Genomic DNA, 27,432 nt, shown 5'->3' with positions numbered 1-27,432 from the left:
CAAAGTGCACTCTCTACTACTCCATAGCACTACTAGGAAGTATTCAACTTACGTACTAGACAACCGCTTGCTACACAGCTGGACATGGGCAACAACAGCAGACCTTCCTGATAAGAAGCCATGTCCTTGCATGTCAGGAAGGATGAAACTTTACAAGTTCTCTGACCATGGCCTCAAATGAAATTTTCTCTCACATCAACAGACAGCTGAGAGAGATCTTATAAATCAAATCAGCCAGGCAGCAGTTTGCCCTTCTAGTGTTCAAGCATGAAATCACTGGTGTGCATTAGGTGCTAGAGAAAGGCTTAGCTCTTTAACCATCTTCTACTTCCCTGTGTGCTGACAAGGTCTTTTGCCTACATTAACTTCTCCTAGATAAAGCTAGCCTTCTCCACCAACAGCTACAGTCAGCTTGTTTCTGTTGCTATTTATACTTCTATGCAATAAGAGAAATGAAATCGAAGTGACTCTGTTCTGTTGAGTTGAATCCTAACTCATCATTTCACTGCTAGAAAATTTAACAGTCTTGTTCATTTAATGCTGCTGCTGATTTGCAAAGTTTTGGACTGCCAGCTTGGGAAGGCATTACTGTAGGAAGCTATATTTGGGGATTTATTTTAGAAGAAAGTTTTGGATTCTTACACTTGTAAAAGTGAAAGCTTACATTCTACAAAACCATATGGCTATGGCATTCCACTCACCAGACAGTGTTCTATCTATGCCTGAGAAAAAAAGTTTCTACCTCCCATCTAAACCAAGATGAGTATGAAGACAGATTTTCACATGCACAAAGTATTAAATAAGTGCTTCAAAAGAGAAAACTGGACAAAGCAACTATAAAAGTAGTTTGCATCAGTCTAAAAGCCAACCTTCACTACACTCCTTTAGCTTTTATGCTGCAGAGGTACCTATAAGAGAACCATCGGAAGTTAGACACATGAATTTTATCACCTCTACTTATTGTGCAGAGGATCCAAGACTTCGAGGCCAGTAGAGCCTACACTGGCCTTGGTCTCCCAAATCACAAACAGGGATCAGCTGTGGCTTTACCTGCAGAAGGTCGACTGAAATCATACTGGTCTCTGCATTGCAAATACACATCAATGAGTGGAAGAAATCTTTCCATGTTTTTCTTGAGGTACTTTACAGTGGCACTGCTCAGACACCACATCTCAAACTGCAGCAGGTGAGTCCTACAGTGCTTTATCAGCATGCACACAATGGCAAGGGAAGTTTCTGACCTCTGGTTAAGGCAGTGAACATGCACCTCTACACTGACTGCGTGTGCAAGGACTGGCTCGCTATGGAGCGCCTGAAGAAAAACTTTCTCCAGATCTTTGCTGGCTGATGCTGACATCAATATTCCCAAAGCTTTAATGTGCTCTGTGGATAACAGTAGTTCTCCTTGTTGGGGCTGCCTTTGGTAGCTCTCTGTGAGGAGCTGCACCAGAATCTGCCCACAGAAGCTCAATTGTTTCCCTTTTTTCGGGGATTTTTCAGATTCCCGAGTAGTCAAGCTCATCTCAGGAAGTCGCAGCATGGTTAAAGTGATCTCCTTCAGCTGAGCTGCAGCCATGTATATGTGCAGTTCCTCCAGAGCCTCCAACTGGTGAGACTTCTTGGCAGACACCTGGCTTCTGTCTTTCCCCTCTGCCTGTAGCTCTTTCAGGACACTTTTTGTGACAGCTTCAAAATACTTGGATAACACATGCTTGTGATCCGTGCTCTGCAGCATCGGGGCACCTGTTTTCAACAGCTGGAGCACACCAGAATTGAGGTGAGCTGACAGGAGCTTCACAGCAACAGGGTTTAAACCAGACTGAGGAAGAGAACGTTGTTCTAAAGCCAGGAACCAACTCTCCAGTGTAGGATGTCTGAAAATCAACATGAGTGCATCTTCTAGTGTCTGTAACAAATGGTTGTAACAGTATCACTGAATGGATAATTGTAGTTCAGAGAAAAATATAAATTAAAAAATCATCCATCTGCCTATTTTCCAGAGCTTGTTAATTACAGTTGCAGAACATGAAATTGTCTATCAACTGGTCAGAGGATAAAAATACTAACAAATTACAAGCACAGAAATACCATTCTTTCAACATTTATGATGTGGGAGTCACGCCTCCATTGAACATTCTCCACATATCTAAGCACATTTCCAGTAGAAAACTGTATGTTCTGGAGCTTGTCAATACAATTGTCTTCTAATCCCATCAAATCCACGGAACACATGAAAGGGGGCAAAATTCACTACTCCAAGGTAATTTTCATAACCAGGCCTTACACATGGGTTTGGGAATAGAATTCTTCTGCAAAGGTGAGTGATCTCTGTCAGGAGCAATCCTGACTGTATTCCAGGTCAGAGGTAAGTCTACGGATGATGCAGCTTGGTCAAACCTCCACACACAGTAGTGTTGTAACTGCTGCACCACATGCTCAAAGTTCTGAAGTCCTCCTCCTAGATCTTAACAGCATATTTCTGCATCAACCTGTTTCCATTCAATGCAACTCTGTGAAATACACAGTGTATGATATTCTTTTCACTCCCTGCCCTTCAAAAGATGTGGCAAAAGCTGTAGTAATGCTTCTATAAAGCAGTAAAATCCAATTCAAGACATTATATAGCAAGCATTTGCAGACACACTTTAACCCTAACTAAAATCCTAGAAATCCCCATGACTGTTATCCAGTCACAGCACTCACAAAGCCTGATTCCTGTTACATCCCCTGTTCTCTATCAAGTTTAGTCAGTTCCATGTTTTGGTGATTGGTGAAAATATAGCAACTTAATTTGTGCTCAAAATTGCTTGTGTTTAAGATCATTTGCTTTAGTTAATAGCTCAGCAAAACTTAGGACTATTTCTGTACAGAATAAATCAAATCAAAGTTTACTGACAGGTGAGATTCTGGCCTGTGCATCAAGGGATTTGGTACCTTGTCATTTGAAGACTCCTCTGTAATCAGAGATTCCTCATCCATAAAGAGACCTGATTCAGTCCGTTGCTCTTCTCGTTTCTGCTGATTATTTAACTCTATCTGATTTCCCCGGCATAAGCAGCTGTTCAGCAGGTCCACATAGAGGTCAATAAGGTGAGGACCAAAAGTTTTACTAAGCTGTGAAAATACAGACACCTCAGAACTTGAGAAAAGAGAAGGATGGGAACAGAAGGATAATTATCCAACATGGACAGAAATCAACTAAGAACTTCCCAGATTACAGTCTTTCTGTGGGGAAGGAATCACTCCCCCTGTAGAAACATGATTCTAATAAAAGTCTCAGGTTGTCAAATAAATATTTAATAGACTTTCATCTATACTTTGACTTCTGCTGTAACACAAAATAGTTAATTTCACCCTCTGGAAAGGCTTCTTACGGAGGCCCAGGAACTGGATTAAATATGGCGTATATATGCACTATGCACAGATCAGTAAGGTAACCCATGCAAACCAAATCCAAAACTCCTCAACAATTAGAGGACAGATATTTGTTTACAAATTAGATACAAGTTTGTCTGGTGCTCTACACCCTCAGTGAGGGCTGAGTACACAAAAAAGCTGCAGAACTGGATCCTTAAGTCTTAATAGCTAAGTAAAATTTGTACTTTCTGCATTAAAATAAAACGAACCCCAGTATCATCACAATATTGCTCTTACGTTGCCAAAGTTCTCCACTGTGGATTTCAGGTATAGCAACACATGCTTTACTCCTAACAAAAGCTGTTCAGGTGGGAGCTGGGAAGCCAAGTCTCTCAATTTTGTTTGGATATCGTCTTCCAGTAAGGTATTGCTTCCTCTTTCATAAGCTTCTCTTAGCAAAGTTGTAAATACAGAATCCAGGGCCACAGCGGGTTCTTTGCATACCCCTTTGGGTTTTTTAAACTGTTTGAAATTGGAAAAAATAGAAAAATAAAAATTAATCAAAAGTTTCTGAACTGTCCCAGTGCTGAAACTGAGACTGAAGATTCAGGAGCACATGTGTACAGTCCTGCTATCACAGAGCTATGCAAAAGTGTCCCATGGGGAATCTGCATATGGTTATTGCTGGGTTAACATAAATACAGCACCTAGTACAGCTGGTCGATACATTTCCAACCCACACCTGGGTGAACGCCAGCCACCATAAACTGGCTTCTTGGGCCGCATCACACATTATGCTACACTGTGCCTGACAAGGAGCTGTAGTCTGGGTGACTGGGTACATTCTTTAAGCCCTGGCTTCACTTCCCAACCACAACAAAGACCTTTTGCATTGTTAGAGAAAAGCCCTTGAGCAAATTTGTGTCTCGGTGTGATAAAGAATCAATACAGAATTAGCTTAATGTAAACGCGCTTTCTGATAGAAATGTAGCCTTTATACACTCTGAGGTAATACTGGCTCAAGCATTCAGATCACTTCAGGTACTCCATACCACAGGTTCCTGAGACTGCTGGGGTATCCAGAGTTTATAGTATTGGTTAAATCGGTAGAGCTGAGGATACTTAGAAACTTTCAGGGACTGCAGATCTTTATCATAGAGCTGGAACATCAAGCAGAGGGCAAGGGGTTCTCTCTGAGAGTGCAGGAGATCAGTGAAAACAGCAACAAGATACTCTATGATGTGTGCTCCTAGAAAAGCAAAATAAAAAATTAAACTTCTGTTGACAGAAGTAATCTGCATGAGCACAGACACTAGGGCAACCCTCCTTCCTTAAGGCCTGGGCAACAGGCCAAATAGAACCATTCAGAAAAGTACTGAATAGCATTAAAAGGTGATCGTGATAAACTAGACAAGCGTTTCTGACCCTTTGAGATATCTGGGAAAATTCCCCATACAGTACTCCTTGTTGAAGTAAATAATAACCCACTTCAACAAAATTCCTCAGGTTGGCCTGTTTCCTTCCAGACAGGCATAAAACTAACTCCACCTTCACCGTATTATGCTAAACTTGTCTGAATTTTGATGGATAAGGATCCCAGCCAAGCACCACCTGAGAACCGATTTGTACTGGGGGGAGGGGGGGAACAGCCAGGTTTAGCACACACTGGTTAAATATGGACAATATTCTTCCAGAACTGTGACTTTCAGTTCCACCCCTGTTGTTCTACACAACAGCCAAATATACAGAGGACTTAGGGAGGTGCTGTGGGGTTGACAAATCCTGCTGAGGCCAATTGCTGCCCCTGTGACTCCTCACTCCACGAATCCTTTTTCTCGAGGAGGTGGTAAAACTCTTCAACATTCACCCCTGGAGCCCCATCTCAGACAAAATTTTCTTTGGAAAAAAGCATGCTTTCATTCAACAATCCAGTCCTCTCTCCCCTGCTGACTGGTCTCAGTGGAAGAGCTGCCTACAGCCATTGAAACCACCATTCTCTTGTGAACTCCATACTCTGTGCTTAAAATACTCTGTTATTAAAGCACAGCTGTTTCCAGGCCAAGACTGTCAATGCAGGAACAGTGCCTGCATTGCTCCTCAGTTCCCTCTATACTACACTCAAGAGCTGGGGCTCATTTCCCTCCTCCACTTCCCTGCATCTCATGGGAGAAAGGTGAGCTCCCTTTTTCTAACCTGGGCAAGTCTGTTTTCCCACAGTAGGGGCTCCCTAGAGTCAAATGACAGTTTATAGAATGCCTGCGTTTCCACTGATTTTCCTCACTCAAGAAACCAAAAGCGAGCTTCTTCAGGGTCAGGAAAAAAAGGACAGAAGCATCTCATAAGCTTTAATGCTTTTCTTGAGCAGGGAACACCATCTATTTGCACCTCCTCCTGCTTGCAATGAAGATAAAATGTCCTGAGGAAATCATTGGGTAAAAATGAAAAAAAAAAAAACAAAAAACACTCCACTTCCATTCCACCATCATAGACAATACATAGAAAAAGAAGTCTGTACCTGTTCCATTTTCAGTCTGAAGCAACAATATATTCCTGGCTTCTAATGCAGCAGGGACAACAGCACTGAATGGAAATGTTTGGATAATCATGTCTTCATTTAAAGTGAACCCAATTTCTTCATCTAAGTCATCACTGCCCTCAATAAGGACATCCACCATATCCAGAACATCTATTAAGTGAAGAAAAAAAAATGTAAGCAGAAGATTCAGACTAACGAAAAAACAACAGAGGCAGAGTCCAGCACTAGAGGAATACAAGGCAGCTTCTGAATTCCCAAAGCAGAAAAAAGGGTAAGAGACACATTTGTCTAGCAATGCAATGGTAAATGCAATTGTAAAAATCACTGTCTCTTACTATGTGCTTAACTTTACTTTTTGCCTTTCAACACTGCTGTCCAGCTGACAGAAGTAAGGAAGTGAAGAGGTGCATCACCTACTGCTATCATGATTGTATTAGGTAAGGACTATCAGAGCATAACAGCGACAGGAAACGTGTATGAGGGGGGGAAAGTATGAAGGAAGCAGCCTCTTTCCTATTAAAAGAACATCCTGAGCAGTCCTTGAAGAGTTTCTCAGCTCTACATGGCCACGGAACCAAATCTTGGTCATTACAGAGTCAAGCATCTTTAACATAAGAAGAAGATGCAATTTATTCTGTGGCTGGCATTGTATCTCTGCAACACAGTTAACTCAAGGGAACTGATCCATCTGGTACTTAAAGTGTCTCAATTATCTTACATTTATGCACTGTAAAATTCTACACATTGACTGTTTAGCAGAAGAGCTATGGTAAATTAGCTCATAGTAAGTTGTCCAAGTGTCCACATCTGCACAATTTTGAATTTGTCTGCAGTAATGCTGTGACTCCAGAAAGCAGGAGCAGCAAAAGTCTATCTGGGTGGCTGGGAGTAAAATAGCTCTCTGGGCACCCCAGCCCTTTCCTCCTGGATGAACAGATACGAGCAGCCCCAGAGAAAAAAATTATAATTGCTTTCATTTTAGTTAGAAAATGCTGCTCCAGGAGCCTGCAAAGAGGTTTAAAATACTGTTCAAATGGTGTAACTGCATCAGCAATTACTTCTGGAGGTGAAACGGTAACTTTGCAATTCAGACTTCTGCTTCCGATACTAAATACAACTGGAGGGATCAATCCTGTAGGTCCTTACTTAAGCAGGATTTCTACAGTTATCAGTCTTTAGTTTGCAGATCAGGGCTAGAAAATTTAGCATAAAATCTTGGAATTTTCTGCTGTTAAAAAAATTGACACATACCATCAATGTGAGAGATGGGGATGCTGACATTATCAGAATCTTGTTTGAGCATATTAACTTGGAGCATACTTGCTTCCTGAACAAGGTCTGCTGCTTTATCTGTATACGGATAGGGGTTGGTCACCAGTTTCAACAGGATCTGTTAATAAAGGTTGAGAAAGAAACGTAAGTACACAGGCTATTATGTCTACAGGAACCACATCTTGCTAAGAAAGACCATGTGCTAAAAGCAGTTGGAAGCTGGGAAAGTTTTAGGAAGACAGCTTCTATATAGCTCTACAAGAATCTGCCTATGGTTACCGCTGCTGTATATGGGACACTGGGTCAAATGAATAGAGAAATGTTCACTGCAATTTTGTACCCAAAGTGCTACCACATACTGAGTTCCTGAGGAAACTGCAATGAAAAGGAAGCACTGGGCATTCAACATCCTTAAGAGTAAACAGGAAATGTCAAGTTTTCTTGTAAAAGATTATAATTTACTTATGTCTGATAATTTTGGCAGGTCTGGTAATTTTGGCAGGTCAGATGATGATTGCCAGGCACCTACTCTACCCTTTTATCAACAATGCTGCAATAACAAATTGTATTTCTGGATTTAATTTTCCTACAAATCATTTCACTGTCCTCCCACGCAAAACAAGAAAGATGTCAGCTCTGTATAAAGAATTACAAACATTGTTTTTCTCAGAATTCATTTACCAATCTTTGACAGGTTTCTCAACAATAGCAACAAAATCATTAGTTTCCATTACTTCTATTCTTGGGACTGTTTATCCAGCTAATTTGAACAGTTGTTACCCTTTCCAGAAACTGAATCACTGCTTCCTTTTTGTCTTCTTCTGTATTATCCAAGTGTTCCAGCCAAACTGAAAGTTCCTTCCATGTGTACTCAAACACTCCGCTGTCACGTAAAACCTGTCCAGAAAGCCAAAGGCGGGATAAAAAAAACCAAAACTACTAAAACACAAAACCCCCCAAAAGCACAGACCTTTTAGTATAGCAACTGCATGTTTTCTTCTTGAAAAGAAAAGAAGAACAGGTTGATGAAAAATATCTGTCATTTTCTTCTCACCCCTCAGTGCAATAGGCCTTATTCCCACTCACTAGGACCACTGAAACTGCATAACAAAGGGTAAAAACAAATGCATTTTTTAAAACAAAATCTCCCATGACTATATCAACTGGCCTCACTGTGACAAGGACCAAGGCCTAGTATCTTCATTATGGCTGTTTTCTTACTGCACTGTCAGCAAAATCAACAGTTGAAGCATGACTCTCTCACAGGTGACAAATGAAACCCAGAGCTCTGCCAGATATGCACAGGCACTGTAGGAACACGCCAAGAAGCAGTCCTGGGGCAGAGACAAGAGGGCATTACAAATGACCAAAGTAAGAGGCAAAACATGGCTTACTCTCTTCACAACTGGGAAAATCAGATGAGAGCAACTTCTGCTCCTGTCTTCTCAGAGCCTCTCTTCCTCTCACCTGCTGTCTGCTGCACAAATTCAGTACAACACCACTTGGTTCTTGCCCTCACACTGACCATGTGTATGGGATGGATCCCATGTGTACTCCATTCAAGTATGCTCCAAATACCTATTCACCGGATCAGGCAGTGAGCACAAGGCAATCTCACATGAATGTGCATTCCATGCATTTGGAATACAAGACTTCTATAAGCACTTGAGACACAGGAATCAAGCACATGCTGGGGCCATATGCACCAGACCTAGAAGCCATAGTGCTACCTGTAATGCTGCTCACTGCAGCAGCCCCTCTGCTGCTTCACTCCTCAAGGCCTGTGGTGCAGTGACACAGAAGAGGGGAAGCCACATCACAGAGCCACAGCCAGTCTGTCTTAGAAACATAGACCACACTGTCCAGAGAAGCTGTGGCTGCCCCATCCCTGGCAGTGCTCAAGGCCAGGTTGAATGGGGCTTGAAGCAACCTTGTCTATCGGAAGGTGTCCCTGCCCATGGCAGCAGGGTTGGAATTAGATGAGCTTTAAAACCCCTTCCAATCCAAACCCTTCTGTGATCCTATGAAGTGCTTGTGTTGTCAGTCAGCAAAAAGCTCTACTGAGGTCAAAGCTGCCTGAACACAAAGCATCCATTCCCTTCACCTTAGTAAATCTTGTAATATCAGGGGAGCAAGCTATAATGCTTTAAGAGGGTTGTACATCTTTATGCCATTACAGCAATTAAAAAAAGGGAACATACCCTTAAGAGGAGACTGTAGGGAGGCTTCTGAAAACTTCTGATATAATATAAAGGAAAACCATTACTAAATTAAATCTAAACCAGGCTACTTGCCCTTAGAAGAGTTGAGCAGATGCGTAAACAGTCAAATACATGAAAAGTGAGTCATGACAACAGTGAAGTCCAGAGAAAAGCGTAAGCATACTCATAGATGCTGTGGGTGGTGAGGAAGACACTATTTTACCACATTCAAGTATCAGTCATTAACATATTTAGAAATTTTTGCCCACTTCCATGCTCTCTAAATTCAGCCCCTTATCTCAGGTGCCCAAATTAGGAACTTGGTGACCCTGTGTTCTGTCTGTAAAATTAAAAAGGAGGAGGAGGGAAAAGAAGGAGGAGAAGCTGTCTGAAGGACAACCCAGATGACAGGAGATTTGAACTGCACGACGGTAGAACTGTTTGACCCTCCCTCTCAACAAGAGCAGAAACCTTCACCAGCTTCCTAACTCTGGCACCTATGCTAGATGACTGTAGTTATGTGGGATGAATCTATGCTTTTGTTTCTACACATACACACACAAAAAAAGGAAGCTATCACAGCTCATTTGCTCTATATTTACTCTGTGTAAACCACCAGCAGCTACAAAAATAACACTGCTGCTTACAATAATCTGACAGGATAATTCATTTAAAGAAAGGGGAAACAAAAAAAAAAGAAAAAAGATTCATTTTTAAATAATTAACTATTTTTGGCAGTCTCAAAGTAAAAATACACTGGCAGCTCTCATGAAAACAGGCAGGAACAGAATGTGAAATCCAAAAACATGCCTTCCACTTATATGGCACTGTGTTGAAAAATAAGCAAAACACACTCATTAACATCTATTCTTAACAGCCTTTCTGCTGACATAACTGCCCTAACTCCACTGCTCCTGTGTTCTCTTCAGAGAAAATGAAATGGACTGAATCTAAAAGAGGAAACAAGAATGAGTCAGGCAGCCCACATCTCCGCTCAGCATAAGAATCTAAACACACTAGGAAAACTGTACCAGGTAGCTTTTGATTGAAGTATTAGTTACTGTGAGACAAAGTTAGCCTGACTTTAACCCCTTGCAGGGATCAAGGTCAACTAAAACCTAATTCAATAACTCTAACTTTACTTCAGTGTCTTTGAACATTACAGCTGCACCCTGTTATTGAAGCTAAACACAGAAATTAAGTGCATAAAGCTGTATACAAACTTGTATAGCACTATTAGCATGGAACACTGCTGAAAAAGCCCTGTTCAGGGCTTAGAAGCTAAAAATTAAAAAAAAAAAAAAATCATCTCTTCTTGATCCATGTCAAGACCTTTGCAGGCACAAACTGCAGTGATTTACTACAGTATCACAACTAATTCAGCCTGGGGGGTGGGCAAACATTAAAGACATTTTCCTTACTATTCTGTCAACTGTTGCAGCAAATTCAGTCGACAGCATTTACTTTCATACAATTATTATTTAACAGGTAGTTATTTGACAGGAAATTCCAAGGACAGTCGTCCAAATATGACTCTGTTGGCTACACAACTATGCACAGTAAAGGTATATGCTTTAAGAAAAAAAATGCACAACTCTGAAATTTCAGACCAATGGGATATAGTGAATATCCTGGTATTGCAGATCAAACACTTACCTTGACGATCAGTTTTTTGGTTGAAATTTTCAGATGAGAATGGTTACTTGTAACAAACATTTTCATCAGTAAATAGAACACTGATTTTTCACCAGATACTTTCTCTGTCTCGGAGACATCCTGAAAGAAAAATAAATTAAAATTTCCCTGGCACAGCAACACTGTACAGGATTACATTGCATTGAAGCAGGTATGCAATACATTATTTTATAGATCTGCCCAAATATACCAAGGCTGGAAATGAATGGGATCATTTACCCTACTTTGCATTCAGTGAGCCAGAAAAAACCAGCACAATCGGCTTTTGGAAAGTGGGAGAAGAGAGGAGTAACAGAAACATCAACTCATACAAGGGCCCAAAATACAAGAGCCCAAGATAAAGCCACCTTCCTCTCCAGTCATCTATTCTTCTTCTACTTCTGTTATCTCCAGGAATTCAGATTTCCTACAAGTACTGTCTGAACAAGAAATGTAATAATTTAAAAGACTGATCCCTAAAGAAAAGGAAAACAATGCAAGTCACAGGGATGCTGAATACTACCTGAACATCAAGTGAAAATCCTTCTGCCATCTTTCCTGCTTTTCTCACTGACTTGTATTTGATGTATAACAACCATAACCCTCTGTAATATTGCCAGATTTGGCTTTTCTCTTTTCAGTTAAAACCTGTCTGTACTCAAAGGGCAAACCCACAAGACAATACTGTAGCTTCTTTGCCCATTTCCAGGTTTTCCTTTGCTTGCTCTTATCACTCCTCACTTTTCCTTTATCGTGAACTGGAGGGGGCAGAAAATATCCTAAAAGGCAGGGTCACAGTCACAATACCCATGGGGGTTTCTGCTTCCCCCCAGAGCTAGGCCCACTTCTTTCTCTAAATATAAAAACCAGACCCTCTACAGCATGCTCTTTTTTACAAGGCTGCAGGAAAGAAGAGAGGAGGGGCCCTGAAGGTTTCCAGTAATTATGGAGAGGAGAGACAGTCTTAACAAATGTCAAAACCCAGCCATCCCAGGGTGGGACAGCTCCTCTCATCAGCTCACTTCCTTGGAGTGAAATTTCGGGCTTCCCACATGAGTGGAAACCAGCAAATTCTCACTCATGCTCCTCTCCAGACAAGAGCTGAAGGAACCTTGTCCAGCCCTCATCAGGGAGGCAAAAATTTCTGTCCTTGCAGAAAAACTTTTAATCTCAGAAAGGATTCTTCACTAGTACTAAGACGATAATTCCTGCTGGTTTTACAAAAGGGTCACCTCCTAAAGCCTGGGACTAGTTTACAACTAGTTTACAAACAGGTAGTGCCAGATGTCAAGATTTGAGGACAGCATGCCAAAGAAACATAAACCTGCTGTGAAGTCTCTTACCTGTACTCTGAACCAGGCAAATTTATTTGCAGGAAGTTCCAAAGCCACTTTCAGTATATGGTGCTGCAGCACAGGAGGGACCTCCTCTCGAAGGCCCTTTTCAGTGACGATACCTAAGGTTTGAAATTAGTACAATGAACTTTATTTTGGTATATCTTCCTGAGATCTTAGGAACATTAGTCATTTAGGGCTTCAAACCATCACTGTGAGGTAAGCTGGCAATCCACAAATTTTCACAACACGAGATCCCCAAACACACTATGATTGTCTGCCAAACTAAGGCTGGAATCCAGCCCTCAGAGTGGTAACACCTGCCCCTTGCACAAGCTATCACTGGTGCAATGGAATACAAAATCTACCAGCTGTGTCCTACAGGATGTAAAAAGGATGGACAAACTGGAAACCAAAATACAGAATTTATGTCAATAACAAATCTTAATGCTTATAGTATTAGAATATTTGCTACAGGTAGTGGAACTTTACCCTTGTGTCTCTCCCTTCATCACTTATGTCATATGCTCATAACAACTGCTATGGCATAACCTCAGAAGTATTCACCTTAGAGGTCACAAAGCTGTGCTGGGATCCTCACAGTGTGCTCCAAAAACTGACTTGCCCAGACTTTAGCTGCAGTTCAGTTACATGCAGAGATCAGCTATATAAAGCTTTGTTGTCAGTGTGCTTTCCATAGTGTGTGTACTATCTTGTGGTCCACATTAGAGAGAAGAGTAAATTTTTCAAAGTCACTATAAAGTCTAGCTAACAGTAAAACCAAATAAAACTGTACCAGCTGTTTAAACATATTGTTACAAGGTGGAAAACATGCTGTTTTTGGAGTGTATGTTTTAATCAGGGTGAGGGGAAGGAACAACAGAACTCTCGAACTGGCATCTGAGAGAACAAAGTTGCATGATTAATTTATACCATCATTTTCTACCATGTCTTCTTTCATCAAAATTAATATCCAGGCTCACTTCATTACATTTGTTTGAGAATGACACTTTATTTTCCAGCCTGTTCAACTTGATTATTTAATACTGCCACAAAACATACCCTCCAGGAGATTTGTGCTTCATAAAAAGGTGTCCTGCTTTTTGTCCATTTTGAGAAAAGCAGAACAATGCAAGAAATAATGATTTGATAAGTCACCAAGCATACAAACCAATCAAATATGCTTTGACAGAGGGAGGAAAAACCATACACATACACCAGATGATTTAGAGGGAGGGGAGTTGTTTAAAGACCCTTTTTCCCTGATAGACTTTAATCGAGGCATTTACATAACTGCTATACTTACACATCCCAGATGTGCCTAAACTACAGATAGTTGCTCTAGTTGGGTGGCGTACAGGCTCTGGTGGCACTCAGACAGCAGTGATGCCCAAACAACATCTTGCTGTCTTCTCCAGTCTCAATTTTAAACAGCTGTATTTACTGTACCATAAGCAGCATTGTAGGATCTTGCCCACAGCCCACAGTTTGTGGCTCATCATCCTTGCTACATCAAGGTACAGAACATCTCTGTTTACTTCTGGTGCATGAAGAGGAATACCCTCTGTGGACATTACATCAGAAACAAAAATAAAACAATTTTGCTAAAGTGCTTCCTCATTTAGATTTTCCATGGAAGGTAACACCATACAGAATAACGTTCTTCTTCCCATAAACTATCAAACCATGATAAAATAATTTAAAACACAGCAAATGGAAAAAATACTTGAATGTTAAAAGACTTCCAGAGGAGACTGGTGAATTGGTACATGCTTCTCCCCCACCCCAAACCTTCTGTGACCTGTTAAAAAAAACCAACAACCAAACATCTGTATTATTGTGGCAAATAAGAGTTTGGAAATAGCTTTCTTATGCTGGGATTGTTGACATCAGTCTAGGAGAATTAAACACCTACATCTCATTAAGAGTTGGACATACATCTTTCTCAGAAACACTAGAATCAAAACCACATAAAGACCAAATATTTGCAAGAATATGACACACAAAGAGGAAAATTGTAGCGCAACCTACCACTTACAACAACTGAGTGTAGCAGAGCAGCTATGGAATTTAGGAGAGCACAGTGCCAGAGAACTGCAGAAATAGCAGCAATAAATGTCAACACAATGAAGAAACTATAATTGGTTACTTCTAGAAACCAGTTCCTTCTCTATGTACACAGAAAAGCAAACATTCCTCTCTCCTGTGGACTTTGTAAATAGCCAGAGAAAACAATGAAAGTAATAGAAATACCCATCACATACCTTTTAGCAACTTGCTAAAATCAAAGTTGCTCCGTGCTACCAAGTGGGGCACAACCTTCTGATAAAGGCATATGACCTGAAGCAATGCAGCTTTCAGAAACAGTGTCTCGGCGTCATCTGAACCTAAACAAAGTGTTTACCTAATTAGTTTCTCCTTCCTTCATACCAAAAAAGCAGTGTAGCACCTACATTACCCTACATGAGAATTACTCATGTATTTCCAGTTGACTTCCTATGAAATTATGAGTTATCTTCCTCACTAACAAGAAGAAATGGAAAAAAAAAACAACCAGAGAATCCCCAGTTTCCTCCCCTAGCTTTCTGCATGAATAATTTTAAAACTAAATCAGCTTATTCAGTGCTTAAGTTGGCAGTTGTCATTTATAATCTGATTTTAAAGACAATCTCAACATTTTAACACTCACTGTAAGAATCCAGTCAGTCTCACTGCTCTTTAAGGCTGAACAAGAGGGAAAAAAGGGAAGGGAAGGATATGTTCACACTGCTGGTTGCCAGGGACACTATTCTTACCTAATGCCAGGTAGGTTTGACTGGAGAAGTGCAGGAGACAATAAACTAATTTGTTAGTAATTTATTACTTCAGTTAAAGGTTATTTTCTTTCCCTTCCCTCTTTCAAAATCATACTTTGTCAATGTGACCTCTTGGCAAGAGGATGGCAACAAGTATGAGAGAAACATCAACTCCAGTTAAGGCAGCTGTTTACTTCTTAGGAAAAGCTATCTCAGCAGTTAAATATTCTTTTAGTTTATAACGTGAGGATGCATAAAAGCTACTTGTTATCCAGTCACTAATGAAAGGAAGCAAAATAAATGAAGGGCAGCCAAAACTTTTTTAACACCTACTTTTTTCCTGTTACCTGGATCTCCTTCAGGGAACTATGAAGAACTGGATGGATGCCATGCATAAACTTTGCTTTTGTTTGCTGAGTCTCAGCTCCCATTAAAAAAAAGAGAACTACCTTGTGGCCTCAGTGCAAATAAAGCTGTAAAACTGAGCTGAGAGTAAATGGTACAGTATTATCACCCAAGTATGCAGAGAAACTACAGCTACAGTACTTTAGAGATTAGCTGCTCCACTGGTTTCACCAGGCAGTCCTCCAATGAAGAGCCCTGGAGTGTCAGTGTTGACAACTCTTTTGCTGCCCAAAGCTACACATAGAAGGACATACACTGAAAAACTGTCTGCTCCAGGAAGTCTCACTGTGGAACATGCCCTGTGAAGGAAATGAAACTGGCTGTAGATTTCTCTTCAGTCTATAAGCAAAACATTACAGGCTGCTAGCCAAGCTACAGAGAGCACCAAAACTTCCAGTTCCCTGCAATGGGACTATGAAAACAAGTCCTTCAGGAGGTACACTGGTTTTGAGAGGAAAACTGAAGCCTTCACTGCAGCCCACTCTCTCTCTTCCAGCATTTGCATGTTTCTACTCCTGTGCTACAGCAACACAAACCTTAGTGCAGCCACAGTAACTACTTGAAAAAAAACCTCAAAAACAAAACACCTCAAAAAATTATTTTTTGGGTGTATCAGCTTCCCTGCCTGTTGAATTGTGTGGCTGTAAAATACTACTACTAGAATAGGAAGGTCTGAGACAGGAGAGTTAAAATCAACATGGGGAATTACACAGCCCTGCATCTGAGAAGGAACAACCCCATTTGCCAGTACATGCTGGCAGCCACCCAACCAGAAAGCAGCTTGACAGGAAAGGACCCGGGGGTCCTGGATGACATCAGATTGAACATGAGCCAGCAATGCACCCTTGTAGCAACGAGGGTGAATGGTACTCTGGGCTGCATTAGGCAAAGCATTGCCAGCAGGTGGAGGGAGGTGATCCTCAGTGCTGATGAGGTCACATGTGGAATGCTGTATCCAGTTCTGGGCTCCCCAGTACAAGACAGACATGGACATGCTGAAGATAGCCCAGTGAAGGGCCACAAAAAATTATGAAGGCACTCACCTCTCCTAAAAGGAAGGGAAGGGAGAGCTGGGATTGTTCCATCTGGAGAAGAGAAGGCTCAGGGGGATCTTATCAATGTATGTAAACGCCTGAAGGGAGGGTACAAAGAGGACCCAGCCAGGCTCACTTCAGTGGTGCCCAGTGACAGGACCACAGGCAATGGGCACAAACTGAAACACATGAGGTTCACTCTGAACATCTGGTAACACTTTTTTGCTGCAAGGGCAAACAAGCACTGGCACAGGTTGCACAGAGAGGTTGTGGAATCTGTCCTTGAAGATACTCGAAAGCTGTCTGGACACGTTGCTGGGCAACCAGGTTTAGGCAGAAGGTTTGGACGGTGCTCTTCAGAGGTTCCTTCCACCATCAACCCTTCTGTGATTCTGTGACATCAGAAAGTCAAACTGCTTAACCTCCTATTAGCAATGGCAGCCTATCTGTCAAACTGTGTTCTCAGGCAATTCTGACACTGGTCAGAACTAAACTGTCCAAAGAACTGAACAATGCAAAGATGAATATTAAGTGTACAAGTGACATCTGCATTCTGCTGCAGATAACAACCTTATATGGAATAAGAACTTCACAACTGTCATTCACATACATGTAAGAAGGAGTAACTCCAACTGCTTTGCCTACCATGCTGTTCAGCAACTTCTGCTGTCTCAGTTGCTGCCTTCACAGTGGGGGCATCACCTTCCCTTTTGTCCTCTTGGCCACCGTGGTGCTCTTTCCCTTGCTTCAGAAAGGACTGCCAGACAGCCACTAGATTATTCATGTCTGGTAAAACCTAAAAGCAAAAGAAGTAAATTGCGACAGCTCCTCTGTGTGAGACAAAGCTACTGTGATTAAAAATATTCACAACCAGTCAACATGAGGATTTGCTGCTCTTCACCAAGACCTTGTATGCAATCAGAAATAGACGCGAAATCACTTTCACTCCTGCAGAACATGAGTACTAGAAAGATTATTTTATTGAAGAAGTTTCCTGTGAAAAATTTATGTTTGGTTCTTCATCCTCATGGTGTATTTTCAATTCAAATGCTATCTTGTTTAGTAACTTCTAAGCGAGCTCTGCTGGCTACAATTTACTTCAGCCAGGAGATTTTGCTGTCAGCCAGCTTTGGAATTTGTTCGCAGTACAATAGCTGTCAATGTTACAAATTTGTCTCACAGCAGACTTCCATTTGCATTTCCGTCAGCCAGCTGTGTTAGGAAATGTAGTCTACTACCACACCAGTTATTAACATCTTTAACCCACAGCCTTCCCCTCCCCTGGCCAAAGAAACTATCTCCTGGCTGCCAGACCACAACCATTTGGGCAGAAGGTGCAGAGGAGTAGTTAGTTATCTGCTGCAAAGCAACTCATATTAGACTGCAGTTTTCTTTCTACTTTGTACCTTGCTGATGGCTTCTCTGTACAGCTGTACAAATTCCTGCATCACTGAGAGTGTGTAGATTTCTGACTTTTGCCAAATTTCCTCATTCAAACAGTACTCAATATTCTTCAAGGCTCTTCTCAGAATCATTGATACAAGTGACAGTATGCTGTGCTTCACTACTGTGCTGGGTAACTAAAGTAAAGAAGTTGAATTAAAAACCTTTCAGTGCTTCCTCTTATGCTTTGCACATGATCTGTACTCTATATATATATGTTAAAATCTGTTAACAAATTAATTATTTCCTGAATCTTAACTTGCAGAAAAGAATCTGTAGTTTTTTAGATTCCAAGCTAAAACCACCTAGTGAGCACTGGCAGAATTGGTACTTGTGGATGGCTCCTGGAAGCAGTATCAATGGGCTTTAGCTCATTTTCCAGTGCTTTCCCAAGCCAGATTTATGCTGGGACAAACATAAAACATATGTAATTAACCAATTTAAGAAACTTCTTGGATGATTAGACACCAATCAATCAGTATTAAATGGAACAGAAAAATATTATAGACTGAATTATTATAGACTGCTCTTACATTTAGTCCTTGGGTGAACATTATTTTATTGCACACTGCAGGGACTGTTGTTACCATCACCATAGAAAGCAACCTGGGAAGAGGAATAAACTCTGAAGTCTTAAAAGAACTGGAGATCTCTGGTTGAGCCTCATAGATCTGAAATAAAAACAATTTAATCAACATCCACATAGCCCTGGAGATAACAGCTTCTTCTGGGAAGCATTTTACAGAAGGGTTTTGACTTGTCAATAGTAATGACAGCACTAAATGCCAGCTTCTACACAGAAGTGCTACAGAGCATCCCCCAGACTCCTGCTCATAAATGGAACAGCTGTATGTGACCTACATCCCTGCTAAAGGCTACCCCTTTTCAACAGACTACAGATCCTACTTGCCTATTTTAAGCTAAACAAAGAGGAAGAGGAACACTCGGAAAGGACAAAAGTTTCTCCTAGCTGGGCTTCAGTGCTGCTACATTTCAAAAAATATATCAGTGTGATGTTTCCCACTGCTTCTTATACCAATTCCTTCTTTCCCAGTTTAGTTAAATGTTTATACAGCCCCCTGGCCTGTGCAACTTAGGTTATGTCTACACTTGTTAAAGCAGCTGTGGCTCTGAGCCATGGTTCATTTTCCTCAGCACCCACAGAAAACAGGATGCCATTTCCCCCACTCCATTTACCATCTTTGACATTTAACAGCATCCTGCTGCTTCTTTCCTAACATATGTACAGTAATTGACAGTGTTACATAGAACTATTAAGTCCTTTCTGTAGCTCACTTAAACCTCAGCCACCTAACTTTCCCACTGCTGGACTGTTTTGTTTTTAAAATCATTATTTATGAAATCTTGTGCCTGTCTGCTTTCTAGTGATTTTAATAAACTCTGCAGCACTGTGCCTTTACATTCATTGAACCCAAGACATCTTCAGACATGTGAGTTTCCTCTGATATAGAACAGCTGCTTCTGAAACATAACCAAAAAAAATCGACTTCCTGATCCTCAGATTAATTCCTCTGAAATCAATGAAATCTTGTTCCTTGTCAGTAGGAAGACCTTGGCTAAATTTACGAATTCAGAGTTAGTTTATACCTAAAATGGCCACATCACAGGCTGGCCAGGCTCTGTACTAAATTGTACCATATTTTACGTAAGAATGGCATTATAATATCTATCTGCAATCAAAGGCAAGCTTACTAATCTACTACCAAGTTCCTTGGCTTGGTAACTTTTCTGTAGGTCAGGATTGTTTGACTTTATCTATGTTTCCTATTACAATTTTGTATAATTCTGCACTACTGTTTAATAAAAACTACTTCAGGTTTTGGAAGGATAACAAAAACACAAAACAGTATTGGGACCAGCTATTTCTGTGAAGAGGTGGTGTGAATCATTCATACTCATACCTTTCTGAGTAACTTCATATTGTCCATCCAAGCAGACTTCAGTCTAGGAACAAAAGAATATCGGGTTTCCTTAAAGTATCTATTCAATAAATCCGGGCATATTTTAAGAATATTCACCATGAGATCCGCAACCAGTTCATCTTCTGTTGCAGTTTTTAAACCAAGCAGGAAATGCAGAAGCACCACATTTCCTCCCCTGTTGAAGACAAAAAAGTACTTTAGAAAACAAATCCTTATTCTGATACTTTACATGTGATAACCCTGCAACTCCTCCAACTGTAGCTGAGGTAAATTCAAGGCAAGACCTCTCACATTGCTGGCAAAATTTCTACATTTATACTCAGAAAATAAGAGCTGAATTTACCACCAGGTTTCCTGCATGACAAATAGTAATTACTTTGAATTAAAACCACAGAAATATTCTAAACAAACTTCACAAAGCTAAAAATGTAGAATTAAAATTCAATATTCAACTTGGAAGTTTTTTCCTCTGTTTTTTCAGGCTTTTTTTTTAAAGGTTTCTTCTCTATGTCCCTAAACAAAGTGAGAATTTCATAAACACCTGATAAATACCAATTAAAATTTTGCTCAAAGCAAGAAACAAGCTGCTGTCACACCACTCGATATCAGTCCCATCTTTGCACAGCTAACGTGAAGCATAGTCTCAATTATTTCCTCTATCAGTCATAATCTTAGTGCACACATATTTTAATTAGTTATCAAATGGATATGGTAGGGCAAACAGATGCTTCCAGATTAGGTATTGCAGGCCAAATTCTGGTACTACTGAAATCCACGTCAGCATTTCACTTAAATCTGGGATAAGACACATCTGATTCTGCAAGATGTAAATTAGACTAGTTTTTTAACCACCATCTGGTGAACACTGCAGCTTTGATGCTTTACTGTCACATCAAAAAAAATTATGGTCCAAAATCACACCTCACGAGACTTTGTATCTAGTTATACAGGGAGACGGCTGAGAGAATCATAGAATCGTTAGGGTTGGAAAGGACCTTAAGATCATCTAGTTCCAACCCCCCTGCCGTGGGCAGGGACACCTTACACTAAATCATATCCTAAGCCCCTAAAATAGGGCAGCCCAATCTCTAGTACACTGAGGTACAAGGAGATACAATAGTTTCACCTTAGGAAGTTTAAAAAAAAAAACAACAAAAAAAACCCAATGTATTTCTTTTGTCTGCCACAGAAAAGAGATAGAAGTAGAATTCAATAAAGTTACTTGCAAAGGCCTGGATAGGCAAACAAGATAACTAGTGAGGTCCATCTTGTTTCTAGCACAATGTTCACATACAATCTCAGCTGTCCAGTGACTTACTTGCCAGAAGTTCCAAGACTTGGATCATAGAAAGTTATGCCATGTTTCAGAGAGCAGCAAAGGTCCATCAAAAAATTATGAACAAGCTCCCGTACCATCATCTTTCCCGCCTCGTCAGAACCTTGAGTCACCTAGAAAAATCAAAAAGGAGTAAAAAAGGCATACTATTTTTGATAGCAGAGAAAAAATCTTACAACAATTTCACCCTAAATTTTATAAGGCTCCTTTTCAAGAAACACTAAAAGAGTTTAGCTTTTGTTCTCATTAACAACAGACGTTTCAGTTTCTGTATTAAACACATTCAAGTCTGTCTACTGCTTTGCACTGTGCTTATCCCATGCCTTAGGTATTCCCCCAGTAAAGGGGAGGAAAGAGATACAGGATTAAGAAAAATAAAGTGAAACTGTAAACTATTTATAAGAAGATGACAAAACATCTGCACTATTAGCACACCCCCACCAGCAGCAACCCTGATCCTTCCCTCTTCTATGACTTTAGGAGTATGATTTCACAGACTAGCAGAATCAGGAAGAGCTCAACCCTCAGAAACCCTGACAACCTCTCAAACAGTGTAAGCTGAAAAGTCTGGCAACCATCTTGGGAGCAGATCACTGTGCAGGATGGGAATAAGATATGTGATAAGACCATTGCTCCTGATATACTCTCCTATAGATACAAATGTGCCCAGGAAATGGAGTACAGTATTCACACCTAAGACCCCTTGGTCCCTGGTTAACAGATCTGCACTGCAGTTCTGGCAATCAGGGTGGGGAAACAAACCCTCATACGCAAGCAGTGAGAAGCAGCAGAAAGTCAGTGGTTCTTTTTAATTAGCCTCATCAGATCCCTCTTCTTGAGCTTATCAAGGTTAGAATAACAGGGAACTATTTCTAACTGTGGGCTGCAAGAAGGGGGAAAACCAAAAAAAGGCAGGACAATGACCAGAAATTACAAAGAATTAAGTTACCAGACCTTTAAATCCCCAGGGCTGACATCAGTAATCCCATTCCACCGGTAAAGTGAAGCAATGTGAATCAACACTTCTGCAGTAAAAAAGCGCACCTTCTGTGTTTTGGTGATAGTTTTATTTTGAACCACCTGAAAACAATGGGGAAAAACAAAAAAAAAACAAACAATTCTTGCAAGTTATCACAAAATATTGGCAAACTAGCAACACACTTCATTCTTCTACTACATACATAGCTCACTCATTACAGCAGACAAAGGTTCTGCCTGTCCTTTTAACACTTCTCTCACATGCTCCTCCTCCCGTCTTGATGTGGTTGAAGCCATAGGACTCTACACCAACTTCTGCACATGCTGGACAGGACAGACTAAAGAGCACAGAATCTATTTAGAGCAGCACAGCCACAGGCTAGGAGCATGGAAAGCTGCTGGGAGAAATGGTAGAACCTGCTACAAATGAAGTTCAAATGAAAAGAAAAACACAGTGGAAAAATACACTCTTCAACTGCAACCGGGCAGCTCCTAGAAACCCTCTTCATGTCACAGTCCCCATACTAAAACCATACAAAATCCTTTTTCTCCTGGAAAGAAGATTGTTTTATCATTTCTTAGATCTGAGCTAACAAATCTACTCACTAGCTGATCTCCTGAGACATATTAATTGAAGGACAAATCTTACTTCGGCTGGAAGAATCAAAAAGGATTCCAGTTCTTTTGACCTTCAGGCTTGGCACTGATGCAATTGCAACCCATGAAACAATCAGACTCTGTTGGACACCACACACTAAAGATGAGCTGAAATTACCATCCAAGTACAAGCTATTGCAATTATTTCCCTTAAAAGATGGCACTGGAAAAGCAAAATAGGCTTCAGTCCTGAAACAGTAATACAGCCATAATATCAACCTCCAACAAACCATCAGTAATGGACACAAACTTGCAGCAGCAGCAGCACAGTGCCAGCATCTTAAAGAGCTGGGCAATTTATGAGAAATTACTGCAAAACTGTTTCCAGCAGCTAAGAAAATGGAAAACAAGAGATAATACAATTTCAAGGGTATATCATACCTTAGTTCTTAGCGTAGAAAGTAGAAGATTGATAGTAGAAACTCTGTCCTCTTTTATTTCAGAGCGAAGAATATCTGGTATGAAATCTAAGAAGACATTTCAAACGTTAAAGTGAAAAAGTGAAAGCTATTTTCATCCTAAAATACTTCAGGGAATTCATACCCATTTCTCTTCAATGTCATATTATTTACCTTGCTGTTACATTTAAGGATGAACCAAAAGGCTGCAATCAGAGTTAAGGATGATGTGTCTGCAACTACAGTGATGAACAAGTAATGCTGCCAAACCTATTCTCATCATAACTAGCTAATATGCCAACTTGGTTATTAACACTTAATTGCGACAGCATCTGTCAACTTCAAATGTACTTTGGGCCCCAGTGTGCTACAGAGTAGTTAAATCTGAGTAAATGCCTATCCATTCCATTGAAGGACTCACAACTGTTTCACCAAGCGATTCTCAAATGTTTAGAGGTTACATCTCCAACCACATACATCATCTTTTGGTTCACTTGTGCATCCCAAAGTTAGAGAACTTCAGGGTATAGAGACCTGCAGTATCTTAGAGGGGAATGAAAGCCAGCTGTGCTAACTGCATCTAGGTGTGCACTGCCATTTTCCGTTTTTGAAAGAGCTGAACAACTGTGAGCAATTAAATGAAATCAGCAGCCCCCAGGGTAGTGCAAACAGCAGAATTAAGTAACTATGGTCTGCTCTCATTCCCTCACTTTAGAAGAAATGAACTGATGCCAGCTAATTACTTTTCTCTTAAGAGTATTTCAAGATCCCTCCTGAATTCTTTCACAACCTTACCAAGGGTCACAATTCACAACTTGTGAACCATCAGCGGTAGATTTCAAATTACTAAAGTCAACAGAAGTTTTACGCTCTCTTCAGCCCATAAGGGATTGAGTATTAACCAAGTGTATGTAAGATTCAGCTTTCTGCATCCTCTTCTTTCTCAGTTCAGTTTGAGCATATTCTCTACGAAATATGGCTGTAACATACTCCTGACTACACACCCTTGTAATTCCTTAATAAGGGATGCAAAGGACATTACACTGGTCTTCCAATTCATTGATAAAAAGCGGTCTAATGGAGCACATAAGAGTTGTCCTGCATGAGGACAGAAAGGAAAACTAAAGTACACACAGTCTTTAACACTTAAAAAAACCCACCTTTTAATGTATCCACTGTTACTATGCTATGAGCAAGGCTGGAGGCCATGAAGGGAGTTTTTTCTGCTTACTAATTTTATGGCCTCAAAGTTATATTACATTTACCATTTTACATCTGTGTCACCAAAGGCTTTTTAAAGTTTTTGCAGATAGCAAACATTATTCGCAAGCAGAAGAGGAACTCACTAAAATACTGAAGAAGTTTAAAGTTTTTCAAATAGTAAGATTAAAAACATGTATTTTGTATCTTACTAATACTGTTTAGCTTGTTCACATTTTGAATTAATTCGTATTTATTATTACCTGTATAAAGTTCTGCCTTAAAAAAAAAAAAGAAATACACAAGCAATTGTGAAGTACCTTTTAACTCTAGCACCTGTGTCAAGATCGCATTGTCACCAGCAATTAAAAAGGAAAGAGCAAACTGAATATAGGCCATACGAACATCAGTTCTCCCCTAAAAAAGATAAAGGCACTGTTAGCAATCAGAATGTACACAATGGCAAAATTAACACTGCAAAAATTTATCATCCTTATACATACTATGAATAGGCAAATTAAACAACTTCTACAAACATGTTGCACATAGCAATACACATACATTTATATGCAATACACTCACAGTATATGCATCTGAAACATTTCCTGTGTGAAGCGGATCAGTCTGTTAAAAGTTAACATCAAAAAGGAAGGGGTCCTAATTCACATACTTTTAAAATTTTCAATACAGGAGATAGGCCATAAATTAAAAAAACAAAACAAAACAAAAAACAACAAACAGCAGCAGTTTCATGCCAAACTCTGTGCAAACATCACTGATCATCCTCACTTCTGCACCACTTGGTACACTGGTCAATTCACAAAAACACTCAGTAACAGTAATGGCAGTAATACTGCTGCACCTTCTTACTATACAGGCTTCCAGGGGCAGTGCCAGTCTTGGGGACTTTTACTGTTCATTGCCATCCTTGAGCTACGGCGCCTTACACACATCTCAGCTATCACAGCTGCCTATAGAGCTACCTAGGTCTCGCAACTTAGACCAGCTAAAAAAAAAATAAATTCCTTATAAAACTACAAATTCAGGCACAATGGAAGAAGTAGTGAAAGCTTTGCCTGGAAAAGGATCATAGGATATGAACACAGACTCATATTATTTCAGTTTATACAGTTACCCCTTATTCTGGGACCTCATATAGTGACAGGACAGGGCAGAATGGCTTTAAGCTCACAGAGAGATTTAGATTACATTAGGAAAAAATTCTTTACTATGAGGGTGGTGAGACACTGCAATAGGTTACCCAGAAAGGCTGTGGATGCCCCATCCCTGGCAGTGTTTAAGGACAAGTTGGATGGGGCTTTGAGCAACCTGGTGTAGTGGAAGGTGTCCCAGCCCATGGCAGGGGTTTGGGGCTAGATGATCCTTACGGTCCCTTCAAACCCAAACCATTCTATTGAGTCTATCACCACATTCCCTCCTAAAGAGTCCCTCCATGATTTACAATTTTTTAAAACTTACTCTGCAAAATTAAGTTGCATGTAAAAATGGCTGAAAGAAGTTACTGACTAGGCTAAGCAAGTCATAAAAAGGTTGAAAGAAAAAATAGTTAGGTCAGATATTTTTTGTATTAAAAATTCACCTCTGATAGGCAGTTCTAACATAATGATTTCACTGAAAGCTGATCAAGAGCAAGATATTTAATCCATTTTTTGAAACTTTTCCTTGTACGTTACTTGTGTATCTAATAAGCTTGTGCTCAAAAGACTATATCCAAGCATTTTAATTTGGAGTGGATGTACTCCTAATGACAACTTCAGCAGTAAGGTCAAGGCGCATGGAATCTGACATTCCTGAAACTGTAAAACATGGTTTCAAGGAAAAAGGTGTGCATTTGGGTTTTTGTATTCTACTTGATTGCTCTACATATAAACAGTTTCATTTATCACCACAGATGGCACAAACCTAACACAAATGCATACATTCATCTTCAAGTCATCTTTAGAAACAATGTATCACCATTGAAATAATATTGGATTTATTAAACTTTTATATTTGAAATGAAATGTAAATACTGTTGTTCTGAAACACTGGTTCAAGCCACCCCCGATTATTTTTAACAAATGGAGAGGAAACAAGAATTAAAGTTCATTTTGGAAAAAGAGGAGTGACTTTTTCTACTCATTTGCACATCCTCTTTAAGGATTTCCTCCAGGAGATTGTTTAAAACTCACGGTTATATTTTCAAATGCAATTACTCTTGTAATTGTACTAGTACTAGCCAAAATCCTCCTTCCACTAAAACAACTGCAGAACCTCCAACATCCATTTATTTCAGTGGGACCAAACTGCAATCTTTGCATTGGAAAAAAAACTGAGCTCTTCCCAAACATATCACTGAATAGTTTTCAGAAGTTTACCATTACTTTCACTCCATTTTAGACTACTACTCCATTAAAAGGTTAGCCCATAGAAACTATACACTTACATTTCATCACATCTTATTAGAAACAAGGCATTTCAAAGTTTTGTGGCAAATTCTACAAAGCAGTATAGAAACAAGGTTATCCTGACAAGATGAGAAAGATCAGCACAGGGTGGAAAACGAAGCCTGCTGTATTCAAGGATATGGCCCAGCTCTCACACTATTGCAGATACTCAGAAACATCCCCTGGGGATTTCCTATGTAAGTAGATGGGAAGCTCTTGCCCCACAGATCAGTTCTGATGCCAATGAGAAACAATCAAGAAGCATTTCAGCCTGACACAGAATACGAAAGAAGAGGAAAAGTCTTGCAGACAAAAACACAGCAAAGAGAAGTCGGCAACAACTGACTTAAATACTTCGCAGAAAAAAAACACCTGATGCAGCCATGGCATAGCATTTAATGGCATACAGCAGCTTAATTTAC

At 40.2% G+C, this 27,432-nt stretch overlaps 1 protein-coding gene across 1 annotated transcript in view; it reads right to left on the bottom strand.

The window, feature by feature from the left end:
* Positions 1 to 27,432, bottom strand: part of URB1 (URB1 ribosome biogenesis homolog) — a 51,933-nt gene that overhangs the window by 21,550 nt on the left and 2,951 nt on the right. Inside the window, exons 5-22 of the mRNA XM_061453630.1 lie at positions 24,884 to 24,980; positions 23,347 to 23,432; positions 22,285 to 22,410; positions 21,313 to 21,443; positions 19,974 to 20,169; positions 18,585 to 18,722; positions 18,015 to 18,188; positions 17,254 to 17,404; positions 14,639 to 14,761; positions 12,384 to 12,496; positions 11,023 to 11,142; positions 7,946 to 8,062; positions 7,145 to 7,283; positions 5,873 to 6,043; positions 4,410 to 4,606; positions 3,655 to 3,879; positions 2,935 to 3,114; positions 1,051 to 1,906 (exon numbers count right to left, since the gene is read on the bottom strand). Of these exons, the coding sequence (XP_061309614.1) occupies positions 1,051 to 1,906; positions 2,935 to 3,114; positions 3,655 to 3,879; positions 4,410 to 4,606; positions 5,873 to 6,043; positions 7,145 to 7,283; positions 7,946 to 8,062; positions 11,023 to 11,142; positions 12,384 to 12,496; positions 14,639 to 14,761; positions 17,254 to 17,404; positions 18,015 to 18,188; positions 18,585 to 18,722; positions 19,974 to 20,169; positions 21,313 to 21,443; positions 22,285 to 22,410; positions 23,347 to 23,432; positions 24,884 to 24,980 (3,340 nt within the window). The remainder of the gene's footprint in view (positions 1 to 1,050; positions 1,907 to 2,934; positions 3,115 to 3,654; positions 3,880 to 4,409; positions 4,607 to 5,872; positions 6,044 to 7,144; positions 7,284 to 7,945; positions 8,063 to 11,022; positions 11,143 to 12,383; positions 12,497 to 14,638; positions 14,762 to 17,253; positions 17,405 to 18,014; positions 18,189 to 18,584; positions 18,723 to 19,973; positions 20,170 to 21,312; positions 21,444 to 22,284; positions 22,411 to 23,346; positions 23,433 to 24,883; positions 24,981 to 27,432) is intronic.

This window comes from Pezoporus flaviventris, unplaced genomic scaffold (genome assembly GCF_033815535.1).
Source record: "Pezoporus flaviventris isolate CSIRO_AGI_PZ_B2104156 unplaced genomic scaffold, CSIRO_AGI_Pfla_v1 ptg000015l, whole genome shotgun sequence".
NCBI classification, from domain to species: domain Eukaryota; kingdom Metazoa; phylum Chordata; class Aves; order Psittaciformes; family Psittacidae; genus Pezoporus; species Pezoporus flaviventris.
This window is presented reverse-complemented; position numbering and strand designations above follow the sequence as displayed.